This window comes from Triplophysa dalaica, chromosome 19 (genome assembly GCF_015846415.1).
Source record: "Triplophysa dalaica isolate WHDGS20190420 chromosome 19, ASM1584641v1, whole genome shotgun sequence".
Classification (NCBI taxonomy): Eukaryota; Metazoa; Chordata; class Actinopteri; order Cypriniformes; family Nemacheilidae; genus Triplophysa; species Triplophysa dalaica.
Window position 1 is genome coordinate 1,440,593 of NC_079560.1, and position 26,908 is coordinate 1,467,500.

Below are 26,908 nucleotides of genomic sequence, written 5' to 3' on the forward strand. Positions count from 1 at the left end.
TGGCACCACTTTCGGGTGGCGCCCGGCCCCCCGTCGGCCCAGAGTGGTCATGGGTTCTCAGGACGCGGGCATCGAAGGGTAACGGCCGCGTCCGGATACACGAGGTCGCCACCCTTCAGTTGCCATCGTGTCGTCGCAGTAACCGAGGTGAAAATTAAAGAAGGTGGGAGGCGTCTCGCGCCTCCTTTCCTTCATCCCCAGAGAAAGGGAGGGTGTGGGGGGACGACAGACAGCAGACATCTCAAGGGCCCGGTCACCCAACGAGAAAGATGAGCCATGAAGAGACACTTGCATATTTCAGCCAGGGTGGAGTGAGACACCCTCCCTGTTTTGAATCTCTCACTATTGTTCTGGACTAATACTCACCGGCGACACTATGGCAGTGTTTTGTGTCTCTGTGTCGCTTACGTAAATCTTCCCTGACATACAGAATTCTGGAAGAGGTCACGGTGATGGTTTCAGTTTCTTTGTATGACAACACAATGCATATGTAAAAAATTGATTGCATTAGAAAGAGTGACGGGAAGGGTGTGTGCGTGTTTGTCATCATTAATTCATTCATTTATTTATTCATTTCTCACAGGCTTCTTGTGACACGAGATGTGACTGTCAGGAACATTCCCAGACGTTTGTTAAATCAGTGCACCGTCAAGCATGTTCTTCATTGGAAATCCTTCTGTCTGGTAGCGGGAGGAAGTGATGAAAACTGTTTCATCATTAACTCACCTGTTTGTCATTTCAAACCTATATGATGTTCTTTATTCCGCAGGACAAAAAAGAAGATATATTAAAAAAATGTTGTTAAAGGAGAAGTTCGCTTTCAAAATAAATCTTCATGATAATTTACTCACCTCCATGTCATCCAAGATGTTTATGTTTTTGTTTCTTTAGTGGAAAAGAAATGAAGGTTTTTGATGAAAACAGGATTTTTCTCCATATGGTCGACTTCAATGGACTCCAATTGGATGAAGGACAAAATGACATGATGTTTCAGTGCAGCTTCAAAGTACTTTAAACGATATCAGACGATAAATAAAGGTCTCATCTAGTGAAACAATCGGTCAAGTATATGCTTTATTAACACAAATACTGGCCTTGCTCTGTTCTGCGATACGCTTTCATGACTTCACGTATTACGTTGAAAACTTGCACGTTCAACTTGTAAACACTGACTAGGTAGTTCAGCCTACATCAAGCATAACTTTTCAACGTAATTAGGTATTTTGTGATGTCATTAACCCGCGTTGGTTTTGTGTCTGTAAAATTGAATGGGGGCCAGTTAACACATTTTTTCAAAATATCTTCTTTCGTATTCTGCCGAAGAAAGAAAGTCAAACCGGTTTGAAATGACAGAAGGGTGAGTAAATGATGAAACAATTTTTGGGTGAACTGTCACTTTAAGAAGATTTTGAGTGGTCTTGAGTGCCCAAGGCATTGTGTTTTACAAATACTCAAACAAATATCGTGTTGCTCTGAGGTTGCTCATTTACAGATCAGGAGTTTTCAGAGAGTCTCTGATAGATTAAAAAATCAGACACATTAATTTACAAGATCTTAGTCTCCGTATAAAATAGGAGACTTTGGCTAGAGTTTGCTCTCCGTTTACTCTCACTTCCATATAGGAGAAACACTATTTAAGTTTTTTTTTGTGAATGATGAGGGTCATGTCCGTGTGTGTTTGTGTTGTATGAGTCAGCGTGGCCGGTGTGGTTGTCCATTCTGAATAACCTCGCTCAAACACTATAATCTCGCTCATTTTCCTCTCTCATCCAATAAGCCAAATAACATTTATCGCTAAATGTCTCTTCCTCTCTTGATAAAACGAACGTGTTTTTAAGTTCTCTACGCCGGTGTCAGGAGTCGAGCAACATTTCGAAGCGATCTCATAACCAAAAGACACGTGACAACCTTGTGTTCACACACACAGTGGGAGCATCTGCATATTCATGGGACAGAATGGGCTGCGATTGGTTTCAAATGTAAATCCCTGCGCCTGGTCTTACAACATTAGATTTAAATCACACGCTCCGCTCGCTAAACCAGGTGATGATTTAATGAAGACAAATCAAAGATCTCTTAAGGTGTACACATTTTAAGTCTGTTAAAGGTTAAATAAGCTATATATGTTAAATGTCTTTGAAATAATGAATGTTTCTGTATTATAGTTTAGTGTTATTGTTTCGTGTGATGTTGAGAGTCTACGCTGAGGCTGAGGGGGGGGAGTGCTGAATGGCCGTGATGGCAGTCGGGCCAGCGGGCGGTTTCAGAGGAGGATGTGAAGCGGGCAGTTACACCCTTGTGTTTAGCTTTGTTGTGTGTCACACACTCAGCCCACCCGAACATTCCAACTGCTAAATGTAGTGCGCCGCACAATTGCAGGTTACAAATGGGACCAGCGTTTGTCTCGCTTACAGACAGACAGACTCTGAGAGAGAGAGACAGATGCACCTTTTAGAGATGTGCACCATCTTTCTTTAAGTCCAGAGAGCGTCCAGAATGTGTTTAGCTCGAGCTGATATAATGACAGGTGAGGGCTGTTACAGAAGAACGACACCGCAAACATGCAGCAACACGGGTTATGGTCACATTATACATGTGCTTAGCTATTGTTTTTATAGACCGTTTCATCGTAACAACATAAACGTAACTGCTCATGTGCACTTTTGTGACTACAACTGAACTTCCGTCACACTTTCACAAACGATAGAGCACCTGTAGATTATTTCCGATAACAATCAAAAGAAACCGAGAAGAAGTGTTACTTGGCTAAACTTGCCTCTCCAATATTTTGAATTTAGACTGCGATACCAAGCTCAACTACTAGATATCAGTGTACCATACGCTTTCTTTAAATGCGACCGAACTTCAGGACCCATTCAACAAATCGTTTATTTTATATAATTATTATACTGTAAAATAACACCACAAATTAATATTAAAATAAATTAAATTAAATAGTTATATTATTAGGCGCTAGTCAAACACAAAGCGGAAGTAAGCTGTGGTTTTTTTTCTGTTGTGGACAAATGTTACTGGCCAAAATTTGTTTTATTGTGGATATTTTTTTGAGCTCCTTATCGTACGTCTAGATTCTCTCTCACTCACATGCACACACACACTTCACATATTCTATAGACAGACTCCACGAGACTCTATGGTTAGCAGACACACACGTACACACCCTTTCCATGGCATACCACATTGTGGGTCTGAACATCTGCTGACACACACACACAGGCATTGTCATAGCCCCTCCACCCAAAAATACACCACCCACCCTAAACTATTCCCCAAAAAGAGCGAGTGTCTGACCACAATGTCAAGTTCAAACACTAAAGCCAAACGTATATATACACACACTCCTACAAATGTGTGTGTTCTGCGAGAAAAAAACGAGGTGAGCTGTGGTTTTGGGTCTGGGGTTTTAATTTAGAGAACATTTAACCCTTCAGGTGCTCTGTGAGGTTTTAAAAGAAACGCTTCAACTCAACCAGCACATGCTACGGTATATTTTGATGGTTTGCATTTTCTGTAAAATTCTTGGTGACAAAAGCACATGAATAGAGTTGAAACTCCTGAATGTCATTGCATTGCATCAAGATAAATAAATGATTTACCAAGAGATCAATCATTGATTCAAATCTATTTGAAATGATTAATTTACCAACTAAAGCTACAAAGTTTCTCAAGAACATGTGTGATTTATATTTCAGACGCACAAAAAGAGAAACGATAAGGAGGATATATTTTGCAAAGAGAAAATGAAGAAATAGTTTTCAGGTCAATGTTCTCATTTCTGTTACGGGCAAAAACTTCTTATTGCCTTTAATCTCTGATAATTATGAATTATATTGCCATAATTATGCGAAGGTCATTAGAATTACGGGGAAATGTGCCTCTGTGAAAAATGGGATCATTCAAAAAAAGTGAATTGTTCTTCTTTATTCTCGCCGAAGAAATCACTGTCTGAACCTGGATGACAAAAGCACTGTCACATTCAGAAAAGCCTTCAGTGTGTTCTGTAGGAAATGAACATACAGTCACAGCGAGCGCCTGATGTCCCAGCCCGACCGACGCTGGGGGTTATTGTGTGAGTGGTTTTTCAGTCTGTTCAGGGCAGGAAAGGAGGGCAGGGGTTTGGTCTCTTGAAACATTAGACTGCTAAAGTCGTTAGTGTTTATATGGGTTTGGCGTTTTAGTGAAAGCCGTGTATCCAGTGAGACTTGATTTCATTTTACACCCCTCTGACAGAACAGGGCATGTTTTTAACACATGAGCCGAGGGTGCGGGGTGAGCGTTCCCTCTCCCGTACAACCAACTGGGACACTGCCGGGCTCGTCCATGTCACCATCATTCCCCATGAAATGTTATGAACACATCAGAATTTTCAATGTCGCTGTAGCCTCAGGTCAAAGGATGTGAAATCTGAACAAAATGTGAGCATTTTGAAACTCGAAGCGTGAGGTGTGAAGGACGAATGAGATGAAATATGTTCACCCTTAAATGCGACGCCTGTTGAAAAAATACAAAGTGTGATAAATTTAACGTAGGGCGTGCAAACTAAGTAGTTAAGTGCAGATTAATCCAGATCTTTACTGTTAACCGACAGGTTTTTGATTGTGTTTCATGGGTTTGGCTGTTTCTCTACGATTTTTTTATTCATCCGTCATTACCTTTAAAAACTCCAACTGCATCATAATTAGATCATGATGGGGTGTGTTGTGTGTGTGTTGTGTGTTTGTGTAAGCATCCGTACTGTGTGTGCTGCGGGTGTTGTGTGTGCATGTGTGTGTGTTGTGTGTGCGCGTTGTATGTGTTGTGTGTGTGTGTGTGTGTGTGTGAATGTGTGTGCGTGCGTGCCTGCTGTGTGTGTGTTGACTGTTACTGTGTTCATGTTTTTGGTATTAATGTACCTGCTGTAAATGTCCAGGCTGTTGACCCATGAACAAATCTCAAACAGATGAAAACTGAGTGCTTTCTGAGCATCGCTCTGTGTGTTCCAGCTCAACACAACACAACACAAATGTGTTCTGATGTCAGTTTAGAGGATGTTTACCATACAGAAGACTGAACGAACAATCTGATTGGAATCAATTCTGTTTGCTGATCATCTCCAACTGTGAAACACAGATTTAGTTTTATGTTTGAACATTATATATTATTAGTTAAATATGTTTTACGTGTTTTACACTTTAATCCAACGATTTACAAATGAGAGAGCATTTAACATTTTGTCAAAGTGGTTCATTTTTATACAGAAAATAAAGTTTGATCAGGCCAATATTAGTTCAATAAAAATTAAAAGAAAATGACTTGTGGTCGGCATATTATGTCATTGTATAAAATATGTCCGAAACATATTTAAACGATCTCTCATTTGTAAATCACTATTGAACAAAATGTCTGCTAAATGTAAATTGTTTAAAATACTTTTTTTTGAGCAGTGTCATATTGAAACGGGTAAAACATTTCTGTGACTCATCCGTGTGTGCTGTGTTTCTATCACAGATATGAGTCCTCCTCTAAATGTGTTTTTCATCGAGTCATGCTTTAATGTTTTAACATGAAACATTAAAAAGCATAAAACGCACATCTTGCCTAATTGAAGCTCCAGATCGTCCCTGCTTTCACAATATAAAGCACAAAATGGGTTTAACAAATAGACACGTGGCTCACTGAAATGGAAGACAGATTGTGAAAATTTGGTCATTTTAACATTTTAACAAGTTCATGACATGATTCTCTGTCTGGAAGCAAGACACCGAGGTTTAAGGACCGTCTACACACACACACACACACACACAGAGCGATCTGTGCATAACAAGGTGTCCAGACAGACAGTGTAATTGAAAACAGCAATAAAATATGACTGTCCGAAAAAAGTGCGACATTCAAACCAGCATCAGCCGCTCAGGAATCCTCATTAAAGCAGAAATGAGTTTATTTAACATCTGTGACACACGCTCTCATTCAACTCAACTCTCATTCTGTTCACTGTGTGTCCTTAAAGAGAACTGAAAATGTTTTAATACAGAAGGAAAAGTTATAAATGACAAAACCTGATTTTATTATGAAGATTTAAGTGTTGCCCGCGATGTTGGGTGTTATTGGTGGTCACAAGGGCATTGCTTTAGAGTTGCTAGGGTATTTTTAAGTGGTTGCTATGGGATTGTGTGATTGTCCGGGTGGTTGCTAAAGCAGTCCACCCGCAAGTTTCTGATATTATGATCTCAACTTGTGACTCAGATCCCTCCTGCAATGAGTCTATCAGTTTTATCGGATGTTCATTTTATTATCTGTCTGATGGAAAGATGCGCCTGATCATTTCTGTCAAGTTTCACGCTGAATGTTAAAACTGTACGACCACTAATAAAAATAAAGAAAATGTATTAAGGAACTTCAGAGATGCTGTAAAAAATGTTTTATTACTGATTATTCAGTTCTTAATACTTCAGTTTGTTTGTCTCCTGTGACATCACAAGTCTTTTTGGTTGTAATGTATTACCTTCATTTTAAAAGTATTGATTCATGGAAAATCCAGCATCTGTGATATTAAATCTGTAAGTTGAGAACAGTGTGAAAAAAAGTCTCTCTCTCACCCTCCTTCTCGTGTACCTGACACCTTCTATGTCCTCCATGAACTTCTCTTTTCGGTCCATCTGCCCCCTTACCACCTCTCCCACACTCTTCCAGCTCACCCACCTACTCAACGGGTGCTCGCACACTCACCCAGTGCCCGACGCCGGCAGCGGGCGCAGCGGGGGGCCGCACTGCAGTGCCGCTGACCGCCGACAGGGGACGTCACGGCGCCCGTCTCTCTCTCCTCGCGCGTGAAAAATCAAAACCTTGAGATGTGTTGAAGGTCTGCGTGACCCCATAATGCATTTTAATAGCTGACGCAACACATTTAATGTGGATTCATGCTTCTTAATCTTGAGTGAACTGAATGTAAAGAAATCTTGATCATATGTGTTAGATATGGTAAAATTTTTTATAACGAATGCATGAAAAGTTTCAGGTTCTAATATGCTCTTATTGATCTATTTACTTCTTTTCGGCATTAAATCAGAGAAAGAGCATATAGAAAGAATATGGAAAAATGGTTCATTTTGAAATTGCAGTCTGCATATATTATATCATATATTAAATTCTGTAAAAGCATTGCTTCGTGAGAATGGTCTTACTCTTTCTATCCATATACTGGATTGTATTCTATTTCTTTTTTCCTGTAAAGATGCTTTAAAAAAATGCAGCATTGTAAAAATATTATAAATAAATATGTTGAATTGAAATTAAATTTACACAAACAGAGCAGGGAACTAAAAAAGATTGAAGACAGAATCTGAACAGATTGTTAAATAGATCTGAGAACAAACTGTTGCTTTGATTAATTAGAAATAAAAAATATACAGAAATTTTGAAATCATGACTGTTCCTGTCAGTTTTGTCCGGTGTTTTTACACAATGCAACGAATAAAACAAACATTCTAACACAAGGGCGTCGTGCACCCATATATTTTTTAATGGGCTAAGTGTGTAAAACACATAAATGTGTCCTGTACGTACAAATACATACTAAGGTCTGATTGATTTTATTCATCTTTTCCCCAGTAAAATATTAAGCTTAAATGCATTAGTCTTGTGTATTTTGAGAACAAATATCTTGCACACAATTTCCTGCCACAGTGGTAAAGGAGTCACTGTTTGCATACAAATGAAAACTAAATGCACATAAATAAATGCAATAAAAGTGAAGCAAAGTGATAACCCTTTGTTAAACTGGCCGTATCGTTTTGATAATTGAGGCTCTGTTGAGCGAGAAATGAGCTCCTGTGAGAGATGAGAACTGCCCACAGACACACACACACACACACACACACGCACACACACACACACACACACACACACACACAAACACACAAACATATAGATGTCTGATTTACTATCTCCGTGGGGACAGTCTATAGGCGCATTGTTTTTTATACTGTACAAACTGTATATTTTATCCCCTAAACCTAAACATCATAGATCATAAAACAAATATAGTTCTGTACAATTTATAAGCTTTTCTGCCCATGGGGACTTTTGTTCCCCACGCCGACACGACTGCATGTGTTGGTGTGCATTTAGGTCGAGGTCCCCACCGGGATATAAAAACATGTCAACGCATGCAGGCACACACACAAACACACACACACACACACACACAAACACACACACACACACACTTACACACAAACACACACACACACTTACACACACACACCTACACACACACAAACACACACACACACACACACACACACACACAAACACTGATGGTCTGGCTTGATTTCTGTCCCCACCTGCTGGCTAAAGAGCCAAACACACACGGAGTGAGTATTAGCCGTATAGTACCACCCAGTAATCTTCAATTACTCTTAAATGTTCAGCTGTTTAGTCCTTCAGTTCAGTCTCTCTCTCTCTCTCTCTCTCTCTCTCTCTCTCTCTCTCTGTATGTCTCTCTCTCAATTTCAATGTTCAATTTAAGTGTTCTTTATTGCCATGACTAAATGTACAAAGCATTTGCAGCTGGGGTGTGTACAAATAGTGGAAGTATGTAAACTAACGAAAAGAAAGATGATTATAGTAATAAAATAAAGTTTGATAAATTAAAGTATAGTTTAAACAATACAGTATATAATCTCTCTCTAGTGTAAGCCAAAATATTGTTATGCTGCTGCCGGGTCAAACCCAAACCGATTGACATTTTTTGATTTTCTGTATGAAATGACAATAGTGCATGCTGGGTAGTAAATCATCGTTACCTGTGTGTTCTGGGTGGTTGCCAAGGCATTGCTGAATGTTTGTATGTAGTGTATGTGTGAGTGACTTGTCAGGAGCAGGTGCAGAGACGGTTAACTGTTTGGGACGGGGCCGTGGACCAGAGGGCAGGGAGGTGGCCGTCCTCCATAATTCCACGTTTCAGTTTTTAAACGCAGGCCACAGTCTCACGGAAATATCATCATGTCGGCTCTCCCTCACTAATTACTGCCTTCCGTCCCCTCCAGCAGCTCCGCGAGCTCTGTCTGCATCTCGCTGAAATAATCACTGTGAAAAACAACATGCTCCATACATGAATCCACATGGGTTGTGTCTCTTAGGTGTGGCCACGGTGGGTATTCTGTACAGATGTGAGTAAATACGAATGTAAAGACGTGTAAACATATAATCTGTATATGATTAATTTTTTTAAAGGGTTAATATCTTATCATTTTAAGACAATGCAAAAAAAGAACAGCATAGAAGTGAGGAGCTTAAGTTTGTTCGTGGTCAACTTGATGTTAGTTTTGATACATTTTAATCATCTAGTAGAATGGAAAGTGATATTTGACACAAAGAAAAAACATTTGAAAAGTCATTCAAATAATTCCAATTTATTGAAGCATTGTAATTAGAGAAATGAAAAAAGTTACCTGGTCAAGAGCAAGTTTTAAGGCAAAAATGAAACCACATATGTTTACCTTATTTAAATACTGTGATAAAGGCACAATGGTTTCTATCTTTAAATGTGTAGTAGGAATGACCCAAATCACACATTTATTGGCAACGACATGTGTGTTTGTGTGTCAGCACCTCAACAATTTAAACAGGGATGCACATAAAGGTCCATGACAAATAAACAGTCAACAAATCGTGCAGCTCAAGTCCGCGGCCCACACACAGCCTGGCACGACGCCCGATGACTCATTGAGCTAATGACAGACTATTACATTAAACTGTGTTGAATCACAGAAACAAAGCCCGTATTGAGATGGCAGATATAAAACGCTACAACAACACACCTCTGATGTCATATCACACTTCATTTACAAACTCGCCCGTGATTCAGTATTACATATGGAACAACTTAAAGCAAGGAATGCATTTTCAATCTGCTGACGGTTGACAAACCTTTGCCCCACAAACAAAAGAAAATGAGCAAACTCTTAACATGACTATATTACCGACACAGGGTGTTTGCTATTTGACTAAACACTAATGCCTGGTTTCCAAGGCAAGGCTTAAGGCTAAACCTGAACTATAATTGTGGTTTGAACTGTCTTACCTGAAAATATCTTAAAATATGACAATATGCCATTGTGTTGTCTTAAAATTCACCGGTAATGTTTCTCCCAGGCCGTTTTTATAAAAGTAACTTAAATATACTTATCTAACTAAGGGTTAGTCCTTAAACGATGCCCTGTCTGTGAAACCGGGCCTAAGTTTGTTTAAATTGTAAAAAACAAGTGATATGTTTAAAAGAGTACGGCGGTTGAGTAACATCCTGAGTTACAAACTGGAAGTATCCAGCGGCGTCCGGGATGCTGATATTTGGCATCCTTGTTTCTCAGCGGAGGATGCTGTGTTTCTAGGGTTACGTTAGTGACAGGCTGTCCAGGACGGGCGAGAGATGAAGTGATGGAGAGGATGGAGGAAGAGAGAGAGCTGCAGTCTGCAGGAAGACAGATCACACCAGGAACATTAATTAATCTCTGACAGTGACAGCTAACGTGTTATTGCCATCTGGAGAGTGAGGAACTTCAGGAGACTTCTGTGTGTGTGTGTGTGTGTAAGACTTGGAGCTTGGCAGCGCTGTTATTGATGACAACAGTTCTCGCCAAAACGGCAAAGCGACTAAAAGGTGTTGGAGAAGGACATCACTTGCCCTGACCTTCACAAAGAAAGTGATAATTGTCTGCGTGCGTGTGTGAACATGTGTTTTGGCATGTAGAAGGCGTGACTTTTCGGCTGTCTTTTTAAATCTTCTCAGAATTCATAATTGTTCATTTAAATGCAGGGTTATGACAGGACTGTGGGAGGGGCGAATTAAATTTTGTCCTTGGGAATGGAGTCAGCTCAATAACATAGCCAGATGACCCACTCATGACACATACTGATGATAAACATCAACTTTAAATAGATATTAACACAGCTCAACACATCACATTGTCATATATTATTGATGTTTATCTAATCAAAACAATGGAATACATTTGTCTGTTTGTTTAAAATAACTTGAATGTGATCAATCTGTCTCCAGATTTTGAGAGGTGTGTGTCGTTAACTGACTGTCCACAAGAGGGCGAACAAACAATTTACAACGAAGATGAAACGGTAAAATAGGAACGATATGACCACCAGAGGACATCAGATATCACAGAAAATCAATGACTGTAGAGAATGACTCTTTAAAGAAAGTCTTGAAAGGGTGAAATTCTGCTTTTATATTGCTCAGTGGTCCCTTACAAAATTTATTGGTGAAATGTTGTTGGGTTGTTTCTTTTGGTTTAATTAACGTTTTTTAATTTGTATTTTCAACAGCATCAATACAAACAGATCGGGTTCCAGAAAAAAGCTGCGATGTTAATAAGAAAAAAAAATAAACTAGTAAAACACTGTACAAATAGTTAATAAGCAGAATCAAATATATTTTCATGTTTTACAAAAAGTATAAATAAAAAGCAAATTCCTGCCAATAATGTTAAAGGTAGCCTACATATTAAGGTAGAACAAAATAACACTCAACATATATAGTATTATGTTCATAATTAAAAATTTCTGTGTTTTTTATTTTTTAAAACAAGCTTTGGCACGATATTAAAATAAATGTATAAATGCTTCCAAAAGCGAATAACGTATTTTTAAAATAACATTAATATATAAGAAGATAATATTTTTTTTTATTTCACAATTTAATAATGCTCAACAAAACATTTCTAATAAATACATTTTATATTGCAGACCAGTCTACAGTAGTGGGCCAAATGTCAAATTTGTACGACACTTGTAAGACTACATTATCAAAATACGAGTACAAAAGAGTGTACAAAATGGACAAAACACTAAACATGTTGGGTATTTATTGAACAAATTATTTGATAAAAAGGCAAACCACTGCATGTCAGGGAATATAGGAAATAAAGCAAACGTTGAGCAGCCTACAGTTGATCAATTACTAATGTATATGTTATCGATCGTCTCTTGCACTGGAAAAAGTTTTCTGACAGAAAATGACATGTACATTTTACATTATTTTACGTACATTTCCGTTAATGCTTAAATATAATTTAATTCAGTGCAAAATGTAAAATACTGATAAAACAACTTGAATACGAAAAAATCCTTCACATTAATACGGTATGTGCACTACTTTTATGGATTTTTCCCACTTCAGCAGTCATTCCAATTCCAAACATCTTTAAACATTTGTATTAAAAGCAAAGACATCAAATTTCCAAAGTTGGACATCGCTCCTTTATCTTCTCTTATTGTGGGAACTCGACTTCCCACAATCCTTGGCTGCCACGAGCACGCGCTGTCAGCAAACCGGACCAAACGTCACATTCCAGCATTCTCCCTCCCTGCGCATGAGTGTGTGTGGATGTGTGTATTAGGCTAATCCCTTCCCTCCCGTACACCTCTCTGTCCCCGGGAACCTCTCATGACAGGGCGGATTTGAGGCCGGCGGACCCCCGCAGCCCCGATCGCGGATCTCGGGTGAGTATTCGCGGGATTGCGGGTCGGTTTTTGGTGTTTACAGGCGTAACCAGCACTGGTCAGACGCGCTCGCGCTGCGGGTATGCTCAGTCTGTAGTGACGCGCGCGACCGGATGGAGGGACTGTGATACATTGTAGCACTTCACGCTCATGATGCGGTTACTTTGTATTTCATTGAGTATTTAATGTTGAGCGGCGGTGCTTTGATCACACAGATGCGCGTGAATAAACCTGTTGACAGTCTCTTCTGCTAATGTGTGTGTGTGTGCGCGCGCACACTGTTAGCTTATTGTCTCTAAAAGCTGCTGTTTTTACTTTTTAAAGCGACGATGACACACGAGACATCGATTACATACGCGCAAGCATGTGTTCGTGTTTAAACATCTGCATGTCACGAGAGCTCGTGCAGTCACTGAGCAGGTTCTGGACAGTACTGGTATTGATCTCCGGTGGTTGCATCAGATGTGTTAAGGGCACCGGACACGGGCAGGGCCGTGCACACGCCTGGATTCAGCGAAACAGCTGCCATCATCATCATCAGCAGCTGGTTTTACACTGTTTGTGTTATGGAGAGTCTGATGATAAGCATGTCTGAATGTGATCCGACACAGTCTGCAAATCAGCTGTCTGATGATTTATCACATCCTGAATGCTGGCTTATGCAGTCTTGCAGTACAGGCTTCTGAATCAAAGAAAGCATCATTTATCTCAAAATCAACATTTGCAGAAATGTTGAAGCATGCGTTTACCTGTAAATGGGATTTATGTCACAGGAATCAAACGTAGATCAGGGTAGTGCTGTGTCATATCTGCATTATTTCATAGTTGGGGCCTTATGTAGCGCAGTATATCCGTACATACATTAGCAGTGAAAACACTGAACGCACAAGCCTCCATTTATGATATTTCAATCTCTGGTTCTGGAGTCATAAACACATGCATGTTTCAACACATGCAATGTAAAATACTGTGATTTCCATAGAATCTGTCGTGGAATGTGTGTGTGTTGAGGGAAAGAGAGACCTATCTACACAGGTCAGTCCTACAGCTATATGTTTTACAGTTTCACCCTTCAGTGACGCCAAACACAAATCACAACAGTTAAGAATAGCAGCGCTCAGATTAAGCATGAGAATGTTCTTAAACAATATCTTTGGCTAATCTGTGAACCAACAGTTTGAATCAATCCGTGTTAGACCGATGACTGTAAGGTCACACTCTGACCCGTGTGTGTGTTGACAAATAGATTCCACTCGCTCCACACTGTTTAGATTTAAGTGGGACTGTTCTTCTTCCATTCGATCAGATAAGAGCCGATCACACCAACCAAACTCATCCCGGGAGAATTCATGAAATGAACGGAATGGTCTGATAGACTCACATGAGGGTAGCGTGTCATGAAACTTGAATGGTAAATAGTGTTATTATCACATTTCTTTCCAATTGAAATCTTTATTTGATAAGTCTTTGTCAGACACGGTTTCAGTGAGATCTCAATCGTCTTGTGTGTGACATGTGAGGCTTTCACAAGAAGGGCTTTGTTTTTAAATAGAACAATGCTGATAGGGCTGTTTTCAGCTCGGGTCCCGTCCATCATTGTTTTTCCAATCCCTGCCGCCCTAATCATGCACTGAGCTTCTGATTGGTTCGGCCTGTGCGAGGTGGAACATGTGTGCACTTCCTGTTTCATCGGCCAATCAGAGCAGCTGCAGACGCTCGTCACATTTGTTGTCATTCAGTGATTTAGTGTATGTGTCTGGTCGTGGCCTGTGGTTTTAAACTTTGACTGATGCGCGTCTTGTATGTTCACCTCAGAATATTCATCGCATATTGTTAGAATGCTTGTTTTACTGAAAATATTTGTCATTAGTTCACTTGGACCAGAAGCTCACACAGTCGCCTCATTACATTTGTGAAGTGAATATTGTACCGTGGGCCGCTGTATGTGGTTGCTCATGCGTGTGGTGTGACCTCTGTGACCTTCACATGAGAAGAAAGGATTTACATCTAATTGTTGGAAGTGAATGTAATGTGTTTGCATTATCTAGTGTTGTTTTTGTTTTAGTTTGTCTCCTTTTTAAACTTTTAGAAACTTTTATCTATAGTGACATACAACAGATTTTGTCAGTAATGTGTGATATATCAATTGGGTGATTCTCATCAAATCTTGGTTTCAAGATGTCAAACACGTTTTTCTTAAAAAACACTTGTATCAACAAATTCCCTTTATATTCATTTAAAATAAGATATGACTTTTACTGACAGTTTCACACAATTTAAAAAATGTTTACAAAAAAGACCTTAAAATGGTTTGCATTACCGTAACCATTTAAAACTGTCCATCTCGTAGCACGTTTTTCTAAAAACAAGGGAAGTCATAATGCGTAAGCAAGTTTTTATTAATCATACTTAATAAGACATGAATCATATTTTAATAGAATATTATACATGGCAAATTTTATTAAATGTGAAAAACTACCAGTGTCGGGAAAAAGTCATGTACACAGCTTGACAACAAAATATTACGTTTTTAACAAGAACAATATAAGGTCATTTGTTAACTTGTTGGCCATTTAAAAGTTACAAGATGTATTTCTTTACATAAAAACAAGCTTAATGTAAATTGTCTTTGTGTGTGTTTGGACAGTCTTTAAAAAATGTTACAGAGGATGAGAGTATCAGTCCTGGACATATCTTTCTACCAACATTTCTTGTTCACTTTTATTATACATTAATATTCTGTCAATAATTTTGTTCCTCAATGTTTTGTGGAACATCCGGTTGTTTGTTCACAATATTTTATATCAAATATTTCACTCTGTTTAAATGACGACATGCAATGCACTCAAATCAGGGCGCGTTACTGTTATTGAAATTTCAGCAGAAAAAGCAATAAATTACATCAATTATTCATCATGTCAAAATTATGTTTTGTCGAAGGTAGAGAACACAATTATCTTTATTATGAGAATTTTTTGTGTTACCGGATCTAATCTTTACTGACATGATGCTTCAGTTGTTTTGTGAGAATCACCCAATAAGGAACATGCACCGATGCATTTATCACAAGCTTGTGTTGACTTTCACTTTTTATTTTGTCCTGTTTTACTGTATTATTCTGTACAGAGTCTTTGTTCTGTAACAATACCAGTCGTAGGTCTGATGTTTGGAGGCGAGTTGAGTGAGTTATGTAAGTTAAGGTGTAGTGCGGTTTGGCAGCCTGTCGGTGTGGTAGTTTGTGTCGTGTTGTGAGTGAGAGTTTGCTTCTTATGTACACAAGCTGCTTTTTGTGTTGTTAGGTTAATCGTGTGTCCAAGGACATGCAGTGAAATGTTTAGCAGAGGCTGTAAATACACCACAGGACAACAGATCTTTTGTTTCTGTTGCTCTGAAGTTTCATCATCTCCATCACTAAAGCCTTTCTGACAGCGCCCTGTTTGTGCTGGGGGATTTCTGATCACCCCAGAAGCCATCTCATTGATTGACAGGTCACGTGGTATATAGGCCAGATGGAGACTGAACAATGTGTCTGTTTCACACAACAGCGTTTGGAACAGTGAATCTGGACATGACAGAATCGATTAGAATCTGTTTTGTGATGAGACACACACACACTCACACACACAAACTTTCCTGATGTCAGCGTTGCATTGGTGCTGATGTGACTGAAGGGTCGTCCTGACAGCCAGCTGACATCATCAGAGTTGTCAATCACACAATCCGTGATATCAGGTGTTGAACACACTCACTTTTCTCCTACAGTCAAACACAACGCAGTATTCTTGTGAACTATATTTGAAAATGAAATAGTTTATTTAGAATTGATCAAATTAGAATTTGTTATTGTGAATAATAAAATACTATATATATGTATATAATGTAGTGTATGATGAAACTTCAACAGATATACACAATATCATTAAATTGAATTCACAATTATTGAAACTATTTCATTATTTGATTTGACTTTTCATATGTGAGTTATCAGGTGTGGAATTGAATTATCATGTTTGTGTTATTGTGTCAGTGGTGATTTAAGGGAACACACACACAGACATCACGTGAATGTGTGTTCATTTGTGTAAGAGGTAAACAGGTATACACACAATGTGTTGACTCATCATCATCTGCTGGAGTTTTGAGTGTCAGAATGACATTTGTGTTTTCTCGTTGAAAATTTCGCTAACACTTCACAATATTTTGCTATTTGTAAATAATTAGTTAATGCATTAGCTAACATGAACTAACTATGAACAAAACTTAGGCTATACAGCATTTATTAATGTTAGTTCATCATTTAGTTATACATTATTAAAATCCAACGTTGCCACTGTTAACATTAGTTAATGCACCATGAACTAACATGAATAAATGTTGACATGAACTAAATACTGAAACTCAAAGTGTTCATTGTTAGCTAATGTATTTATTTATGTTAACTAATAGCACCTTATTGTGCAGTGTTACCAAAATATGTCTGCTGGTTTTGGAACAGAACGGATCTTTCTCTGATACCCTGCACAAAGGATAGATGTTGTCATCACGACTGGATTCTCCTTATGACCTTCACACTGCAGTTATCTCTCACTTTTAAGGAAAAAGAGAGAAGATTCAAAGGAGACCTTGTCCCAGAAAAGTTCTTGTGATCTCATACTGTGTGTTGGGGTCGTCGATGTCGATGTGAAAGAGGCCCAGATGAACACACTGTGAGGTTCCCCAAAAATACAAATTCTGTCATCATTTATTCACTATCATGTTTGACTCTTTTTTTGTGTTTGAAACACTATTGACACAAGACACACAGACAGTACTGTGTGTGTGTTTAAAGTGACACTGTGAGAAACTCTGAGAGTGATTTGCATGTCTGTCTCTATCACAGTTTTGTCTTTTGACAGTTTTATGAAGTCTGCGCATGTTTCAGTAGTTTCAGTCTGACAGTAAGCACACATGTGTCTTTATCTCACAGCAGGGCAGAGTTTACATGCGTGTTTGTGTGTGTCATGTAGATCTATCAAGTCCTCTGGGACGTCTGAACACGGATGATGTCATCGCTCAAGTGGGTGTGTCCATGAGTTCTTTGTTCAAACAGCTGTTCTAAGAGAGAGAGAGAGAGAGAGAGAGACAGACAGACAGACAGACAGCTACAGACAGACAGAGAGTGTGTAACACGTGTGGCCGATTTTAACACACACTACTGCTCCCAGACAACAAAGAGCAGACACACACAGCCTCTCTCTCGCTCTCACTCTCTCTCTCACTCTGTCTCTCCCTCTCTCCCTGTCTCCCTCTCTCTCTCTCTCGCTCTGTCTTTCTCTCTCTCTCTGTCTCTCACTCCGTCTCACTCTCTCTTTCTCTCTCACTCTCTCTCTCTATCTCTCTCTCTCTCTCTCTCTCTCTCTTCAAACATGCTGTTTTTTTATCCCTCCAGCACTCCGTCTGCCTGTCTGTCCGTCTGTGTCTCTCTCTGAGCGGATACAGACGGGGTTCGTACTCTGGTTTGTCATTGGCTGATGATGCAAACAGCAGATTTTACTGCAGTGTTAGACATACACAGAGCAGCTGAACATACACACACTGTTGTATTATTTTTCCAGTAGCTCGGTTAATGTTTGTTTGTCATTTGTGTGAGTCTGTTTATAGTTGTTGTGTGTACAGATGGCTTTTAACCTACACTTGCATTGTATGTTCTTGTGTATGCGGCTTAAAATGTTGTTTTGTTGTATTATCATCATCATCATTATTTGCCTATTTATAGAATTTAATCGGGGTGTAATTATACACTTGGCTCACAATTCAATATGATACACGATACTGGGTTAACGGTTACGATTGCATTGCGGTATTTGTAAAGAATTTAGAAATATGAAACTGAAACAGTGAGAACAGATTTCCCCCCAAACATTGACACTGAACAAGTCAAGTAAACTTTATTTATATAGTGCTTTTACAATTTGCGTTGTTACTAAGCTGCTATACATAAAACATATTGACATTAGCAAAACATTTAAAGCACACATTTAAGATAAGGGAGAGAAACACAGCTCAAATATTAAATAGACTTTCCTATTCCTATATGTAATATTAATATGACATAAGCTACAGTTGTTGATTTTATCTTTGTAATACAGGTTAAGTTATTCTATAACTGTCCGTGTTTTGTGCTGTTTAAACACTGATAGTTGCATGTTTTTAATGTGTAGTTGCAGTAGTGCACACTTGTCTCTTTGACATCTAGTGCATGTGCATTACATTACCTTTGTGAAACTTCTGATCTCTAGGCTTTTTCTCTGTGTTGTGTCTTCTGGGTGAGCAGATTAAATAGATTGTTTGATGACCGGGGGAGTCAGGAGAGGTCAAGAGACTCACTCATTAAAACTCTCCTCTACATACAGAATGAAGCTCTCAAGCTGCGAGCTGTTGACCTCCGGGTGGTCTCGCTGTGTGTTTGTCTTCTTCACCTGTTATCATGAGCTCGTTTGTTTGTGTGTTTTCACTAAACATCTGATGTGACAGGTACTCTGTTAGGACACCTGTGCACATTTCAGTTAGACCACATGTATGATGTTATAGATTTGTAATGGACTGTGATGTATAACAGCTTCCCGTTTACTGGATTTGATCAAGTTTAGAGATTTAATGATCTGAAAATGTCACTCCAGTGTTATAGTGAACACAATGATCACTCTTATCAGTATTATCACGGTTCTTTTAAAATGTTCTGGAAATGTCCAAAAAGTACCGATACCAAGTTTTATATTGATGTGACTTGTTAAAAGCACTTTTTTTTGTCATAAACATCAATAAAATAACATCAATATGAATCCTGGCACCATGTGGCCATCAAGGAAAAGTTTATTTTGTTCAACCTGACCACAACCTTGAAGAAGTAAATCAGACATTCCTTTAAATGCAACACATGTGCGAGACAGGTGATTGGTTGAACAGGATCGAGCTCCAAAAAATGAAATGACGGCCAATACTGTTCTCGTTGTCGTGTTTTTCGTCTGTTGTTCGATGTTGAAGACGAGAGTAGAAGTTGTCATGTGCTAGAAGTCTCGCTTCTAGATGTCAAACATGTCGACTTGAGACAGAAAAAGTTGCGTGGTGACGTCTATATGACTGAGCGGCTTCTGGAATGAATGAGGGACTTGATTTATTTCTCCAGGGATCAATGTTGAAAATAAATGCAGTAAAACTATCATTCATTAATGTCAGTGATAACTACTAACGTGTCAAAGCACAAACTCACAAAAACTGTTCAGCGGCTTTTGGCAACATTTGATACACATCTCAGTGAAATAAACCATTGTAAGCAAGTATCTCACATTGATAAATTGTATCAGAATAATCTGTATGTATTGCTTGGAGTTTCCATATTCTCTTTGCTCCGCCCACAGCTCCCCTCCCCCTTTTGTGGGCCGGTTGCCATGGAGAGCTCATCGGTGGCATCAGCATCGTCTGAGGCGGGAAGCACTCGCTCGCAGGAGATCGAGGAGCTGGAACGCTTCATCGACAGCTACGTGCTGGAGTACCAGGTGCAGGGACTCCTGAACGACAAAAACGACACGGACCAGGACGTGGACAAGCCCCCGACCCATGCCTCACAGGTGACATCAGCATGACGATGTGGGAGGAGCTAACATATTGATAACTTAACTGATAGTACTGCATAGTTTATTCCATAGAAAAAGGCACATGTAAACATTAAGGAATTGATTTTGACTTGAGATTCTCGTGACAAAAACAGCAGCATCTGTTTTAAAAGTTTTACGAGGCTAAGTTTGAATATTTGGATATGATTTGAATATTTTATCCTGACAGTAATCCAGTAATTTTGTTCAATCAAAAATTACATTCTTATACTTTACACAAGCAATAAAATTGTAGTACTATAAGCTCTATTTAACACATTGTCTGTCCGTCTGTCTGTCTGTCTCTCTCTGACTATCTGCCTGTCTCTCTCCTTCTCTTTCTCTGTCTGTCTGTCTGTCTGTCTCTCAGTGGGCAGAGGACTGCAGTGATAAGGTTGATGGAAGCTGGTCGTCGTCACGGGGAAGGGGCTCATCCAAACCAGTGAGTTTCTTGTGTGTCTTATATCTATTCAATTCAAGTTTATTTATATAGCGCTTTTCACAATGTGTATTGTTTCAAAGCAGCTTTACAGGGGCAAACAGGAAAAACAGATAAGTTAGAACACAGCACAGTGCATGGTGTTTATACAACGAGTAAGATCATTCTAATAAATAATATCTAATTTCTAAATAAATAAATAAATGAATGAATGCAGTCTATGCAAACTATCTATGCACTTTCTTTAAGTCAATTATTGTTCTTCTGACAAAAGCAGATTTTAAAACGATGCTGAGAACATGAGAAACGAGAACTGTTCACGTGAACATTTATATTTATGTATTTATCTAAAGTGACTTGTATTGCATTCAAGCTATTTATTTATCAGAATGTGTGTTCTTGAACCCACAACCTTTTTGCACTGCTTCAGGTTTGTCCTTTGTAAAGTTATCCTCATCAGTCACAGGCTGTCACCCGTATGCTTAGTTTGTGTGTACATTAAATATTAAAGACAGTGTCAAGGTGACTGGCACACATGAGACGGGCAGATGCGTTGTGTGATGTAATGTATGGTGTTTTTTTTTTTATCGGAGTGTTCATGTGGATTCTGATTTATGTTTTTAAGTGAGAAAGAGAGACACATAAGACCCCTTAAATGCTTGGATTGCCAAATTTTTTCTCTAGATTTGAGTTTTCTCTTTAAGGCTGTGTTTCACTCGTGACTTTGTTTTCATAAATTAAATATAACAATACTCATTTCTCGCAAGAAATGCAATCAATTCTTGAAAGTGAAACATTTATACAAAACAATGCTCCGACCGGTGTTTCGTCCGTCATTTAATTTTTTTATATTGTTAGACCTTTTTCCTCAATTATTTTATTTATCGTCTATAGGCTGTTTTATTTTTCTCTATACAGCACTTTGGTCAGCCTGCGTGCTTTAAAACGTGTTTTATAAATAAATTAAACTTGCTCAACCAATCACCTCCCTGACGCATTAGGGAAACGGCATGATCTCGCTGCTCGCTTGTCATTGGTTACCTGTGAAAAGGTGCTTGAATAAGGGCAGGGGATTTTTTTCAACTTCTAATGATGCTCTGAGCTGCAGAAAAACCCACCGGCGCTGGCGTTTCAAAAACCAGATGTAAATGTAAAACAGATGCTAGCACTAGCACTAAACAAGAAGTCAAATCTGAAGGCAGCCTAAGGGGCCGTTCACACAGAATGTATCTTTGCATCTAAAAACCGCTCAGGAATGTTTTTTTAAAGCACAGCACAGAACATGAGGGTCTCGAGAAGTCTTCGCCATGTCATGCCAACTTGCTACTGTAAATGAAGCTTGCAACGATTTCCCCGCTGCTTTGGAACTGACATTGATGAGCAGCGCTGCGTGTAAAAGTTCTTTTAACTTGACAAAACGCAATGCTCATGTTTGAGGCGCTGCAAAAGAGGCGAGCGTAACGGTCATGCATGTCCAATAAACACATGTTTACATAGAAAAACAAAGGATAAGTAGCGCACTGTAATGGATAAACATGTTCAGTGTGAATGGCCCCTAACAGTGTTTTCTGTAGTTTTACTCTAAATGACACAAAAGCTTTATTAATATCATGTGTTTTCTCTCTTTTTCTCTGTCAGGATGAGTGGGAGCACAGCAGTAACGGTAGCACAGGTTCTAGACCCAGTTCAGGTTCTCAACACGGTTCTGGTTCTAGATCAGGCAGCAGAGGACAGAACAACCAGTTCAGAGCTAAGGTGGAAAAAACACATACGTTTCTCTGCTCTCAATAGCTGCCATCAGAAAACACCCAAAGTTTTTCATTTTCATGCATATCAATGTGTGTGTTTTAGAATGGAAACCGAGATTGTGCTCTTGACATCCTGGGAACAGACATATGGGCTGCTAACCTGGACAGTCACGGGTGAGACATACACACACGTTTTGTTTTTCTGTTGTGGTGGTAGTGAAATAGCCTGTGATTGGTTGGTTCAGACTCATGAGTTATATGTGATTATGCATTTGATGTTCATAGCTAATATTTTAATTTGCTCAGTTTTCAAGATGTGATTTAAAGTCACAGGCTTGATTTAATTCATGAGACCTCCTGTGTCTCTCTCTCTTGCTCTCTCTCTCTCTCTCTCTCTCTATGTCTTTCTCTGAGTTCTGAGTTCATGTTTAGAGTTTCAGAGATTAAGAGAGTTTAGTGGAGCATGTGATTCGTGCCGCAGTGATTTTCTGTAAAAATGACTTGAAACGTGTATTTTGAAAAGCATTGGACACATAAAACTTGACTTATTTCCCTTGTTTTTTCCTGTTGATCTTTGGTGAATGTGTGTTTGTGTGACTTTAAATGCTTTGTTTGGGTGTTTGTGTGTGTACAGAGGTGCTACGTGGGACATGCAGCCAGAGAAACTGGATTTCTCACAGTTTCACAGGAGGCCGTATCGAGGGACACCCAAACACCTCCCCCACATCGACCGAGAGGGGTGAGAGAGACTTTTTATTGACTGTAATATAGCATCAAAACATAGATGTTGTTGACGTAGAGATGGGAAGTGGCTGTGGGTTCATGTCACTGCGCTCACTGCTGCCCTCCAGTGTCAGAATACTGAAACGACACATGATGCACATGCACCGATTAAAATACGATTTTAGGGCCTAGTTTATTTAACTTTGTAAACTTCAAAACTAATCATACACACAATGGACAAAAGACAGCAAAGCTCGAACTTGATGCGTATTTAACAGCGACTTTTTCCAAACAGCATAATATTATGTATTTGAAATCTGATTCGATGATAGAATGATATTTACTTAGCATTTTTGTTAGCGACCATACAGAGCTTACAGTTACTTGCGTTTTAGTTTATACATTATAAACAGTTGTTTACCATGTTGTTGCAAATGTGTAATTGAAGCCACAATAGACCTGGTTTTACAGTGGTTTTACTTGGTGCCTGATGAATAATTGACTGAGACCGTCTGTCTCTTCACAGGATGATGAAGGGAACATTTGAGGATGATGATGATGATGGAATTGATCTGGAAAGCATCAACAAATTCCTGCCCACCCTGCCGGTGAGAAAACACCTCTCTCTCTCTCGCTCTCTCTCTCTAAGCCCCTCATCTTTTTGAGGATTTAAAACATTAGATTTCACAAACAAGATGAGTCGTGGTACATGAGCGTAATTTGACACGTTCAGTTCATTAATCGAATGGGCTCATCGGGTGAGCACTTTCAACAAGTTGGTATGATTTATTAGGGTCTTCATGACATGTCTGGAACATATTTTGCTTTAAAACACTCAATGGATGTGTAAAACCCTTTTTGCCTCCACAAAAACAGCTCACAGCAACCTGTTTTGCTGCATGTCTCTTTAAATGATCATGAGTTACAGCGCACCCCCCTTCCGTCCGGCATGTCAACACAATAGATGTGTAGTACTCCCATGGCAATCGTATAGCTAAATCATGTTTCCTGAACTCCTTCGCAGTTAGTTTCGCATTAAACATCTCAAATCATTCGTACTGAGACTAAAAAATCCATCACAGCAAACAGCGCATCAAAGTAATGCAGTCACGTTGTGTGAGCAAGTGTACCTAAAATCCACGTAATTACGTGGATTTAAGCGCTTGTCATTGACAAGGTATACACACACAACGTGAGAGCATGACTAGTATGCTCTGTTTGGTGTGACAGATTTTTGTAGCCTAAGGACAAAATATTTGAGACGTTTAAAACGAAACTAACCGCAGTGTTCGCCCTGTTCATTAGCAAAACAAACAACTTGCCACAGGCAGAGCCATTTGAGAGAGAGAGTTGCATCAACTCCGTGGACTCCAATGGAACAGTTTTGTCACAGCAATGTCGGTTCATGGATGCTCTCAATAGGTACCGGAAGTTACTAGTTACGCATGGAGCTGCGACTAAACAGACCAGCGGAGGTAAACTTCTAACCAGTTTAAAAAAATGAAAGAATTAAAGCAGTTAAAGAGAAATATAACTTCCTGGGGCTATCTGAAGGCTCCATAAATCACGTGACGCTCCAGCGTTTTGGACTTCTGTTGGCTGAACTCTGTCTCTCAATGGCTCTTGCTGCAGCTAAACAAATTCATGCACATAATTTACTAACATACATTTTCCAAATAATATAGAAATATAGAAGTTTAACACTGGCTTTGAATGTATACTATAAGGTTCTGAGTTTTGTTATGATATTTGGTGTGTTCTACATATGTGTCTGGTGATGATGTCCTTCTGGTGGAGAGGATGTGTATATTGGCTTTATTTTACGTGGTGCGACACTGCCATCTAGTGGTGAACAGATGATATTACAGTCTGCTGAGAGATTTAAAGGATCAAGGACAGAAACATTAGGATCAAGTTATTTATTTTCCTGCATTTGCATTATTTGACAAACAGAATTTCTCTGATTTAAACAGATTAGTGTTAAATTCATGAATTAAATCAAATTCTGAGTAAGATTGATTCACATTCAGAGTCGATTCAGATTCAAAGTCGATTCCTACAGAGTTTCACACAGATTCTGTTTGTCCTGAAGTGAAAGTAGCTTTCCTTCTTCAGGTTAAAGCATACAGATGAACGCATATGTGAAGCTGCCGTGGCGATTTTATATGTGCTAGTTTGTCCCGAAACTGATGTGATGTTTTACTGCAAACTTAAAAAACTTCATCATGATCCAATTTCACATCAGTCTCGCACGACATAACATTGTAAAGGGATTTACTGGATATGTTTTCAAAAGAAAAGCAGCAGTGAAGCGCCGCCATCTCGTGGTGATGAGCAATACTGCTGCATAATCTCTCTCAATATCTCTCTCTCTCTCTCTCTCTCTCTCTCTCTCTCACTCTCTCTTTCTCACTCACTCTCTCCTCACTCACTCTCTCCTCACTCTCTCTCTCTCTCTCCTTCTCTCTCTCGTTCACTCGCTCACTCTCTCTTACTCTTAATCTCCCTGATTTTTCATTTTTGCACGATAAGCACAAACATTATCGTAATATTAAAATAAGGTGCTAAGTAAGAGATCAAATATAGAATTAAATATAAAATAAAGTATATGTAAATATAGAAAATAAAATATTTATATTAGTGTACATTATTATATATATATCAATTAAATATCTCAGCACACTGTAATCTCTCTCTCTCTCAGTCTCTCTCTCTCATGAGTCTAATGGCTCTAATGGGAGTTTCTTTTTTCCACCCTGCAGGATGTTGGTAGATTAGTACTGTAAGGTCAGAAGGTCATCAGTGGGTACAGCCCTTGCCCTGGTGTCTAGACATGAGTCCATTATTCATTTCAGACAGGGTGTGTGTGTGATACCAGCCATAGTTCCTCATTAAGTCCTCTATTGCGATTGTGATTTCTAGGTGTGAATTTCTTGAAATGCTTGGAGTTGTTGAGTGCTGCATTTATTTTAAAATGCCAGTTTAATGTGTACACAACTACACATATAAGTAAGCTGTTGGAATGTATTATTTTTATATAACATCATCTATGCATAACCCCTCTGTGATACTTGACCAGTAATGTACGTGTGTGTGTGAACGGATGTTTCTCATATTGTTTAATACAGCGCTTAAGGAAGTGATACACTCGGTGTGTGTGTGTTTTATCACGTTCGCTGTTTCTCACCCATAGAATTAAACTCCGTTTCCAATAAAGCCAGAGTCAGTCTGTCTGTTTCCGCCTTGACACAGGTAGGTGTGTTTGTGTGTGTACTTATTTATAAAAATACAAATATATCACCATTATATAAAACAATAGCAGTCAATAGTGCGTGCAATGCATATTAAAGTGTTAAAGAAAAAGGAGTGCAAAGGTTTGCTTGTGCCTGTGTTGTACTTCTGTCATCAGATGGTGTGGTAGTCAGAAGTGCGATAACATAAATGTGTCTGTGCCTTTATTTTATTTGGTATTATACATTTCGATGCATGCATTCCACGTCCCGTGTGTGTGTGAAGCGGGTGGTCTGTGATGGGTCAGATATTGTAGACGTGTTCAGTTCCTGCAGAACAAAAGGGCTCAACTGGTCCAGACACAGACCGGCTCTACGTGCAGCACTGCAGGCCGAGAGAGAGAGAGAGAGAGAGAGAGAGAGAGACCCCTGCACCTCTCTCACTGAACAATGAGGAGGTCAGACCGCCTCCCTCATCCTGTCATTGTCAGACAGTCGAGAGACTCGCACACATTTACCTGTGCTCTCTCTCTCTCTCTCTCTCTCTCTCTCACACACACACAGTCTGGAATGATATGGTCAGTGGAACGGTCCGCTGGGATTTGCAGAATTTGTGGG

The 26,908-nt window shown here is 39.2% G+C and overlaps 1 protein-coding gene across 3 annotated transcripts in view; it reads left to right on the plus strand.

Moving 5' to 3' along the window:
• The first annotated feature begins 12,381 nt into the window (after nt 1–12,381).
• Nucleotides 12,382–26,908, plus strand: part of ctif (CBP80/20-dependent translation initiation factor) — a 37,235-nt gene continuing 22,708 nt past the window's right edge. For all 3 annotated transcript variants that reach the window (XM_056731223.1, XM_056731224.1, XM_056731225.1), the window contains exons 1-7: nt 12,382–12,519; nt 19,917–20,126; nt 20,521–20,592; nt 22,228–22,344; nt 22,441–22,511; nt 22,972–23,076; nt 23,587–23,668. In XM_056731223.1, coding sequence (XP_056587201.1) covers nt 19,947–20,126; nt 20,521–20,592; nt 22,228–22,344; nt 22,441–22,511; nt 22,972–23,076; nt 23,587–23,668 — 627 coding nt within the window. In that variant the 5' untranslated portion in view covers nt 12,382–12,519; nt 19,917–19,946. The remainder of the gene's footprint in view (nt 12,520–19,916; nt 20,127–20,520; nt 20,593–22,227; nt 22,345–22,440; nt 22,512–22,971; nt 23,077–23,586; nt 23,669–26,908) is intronic.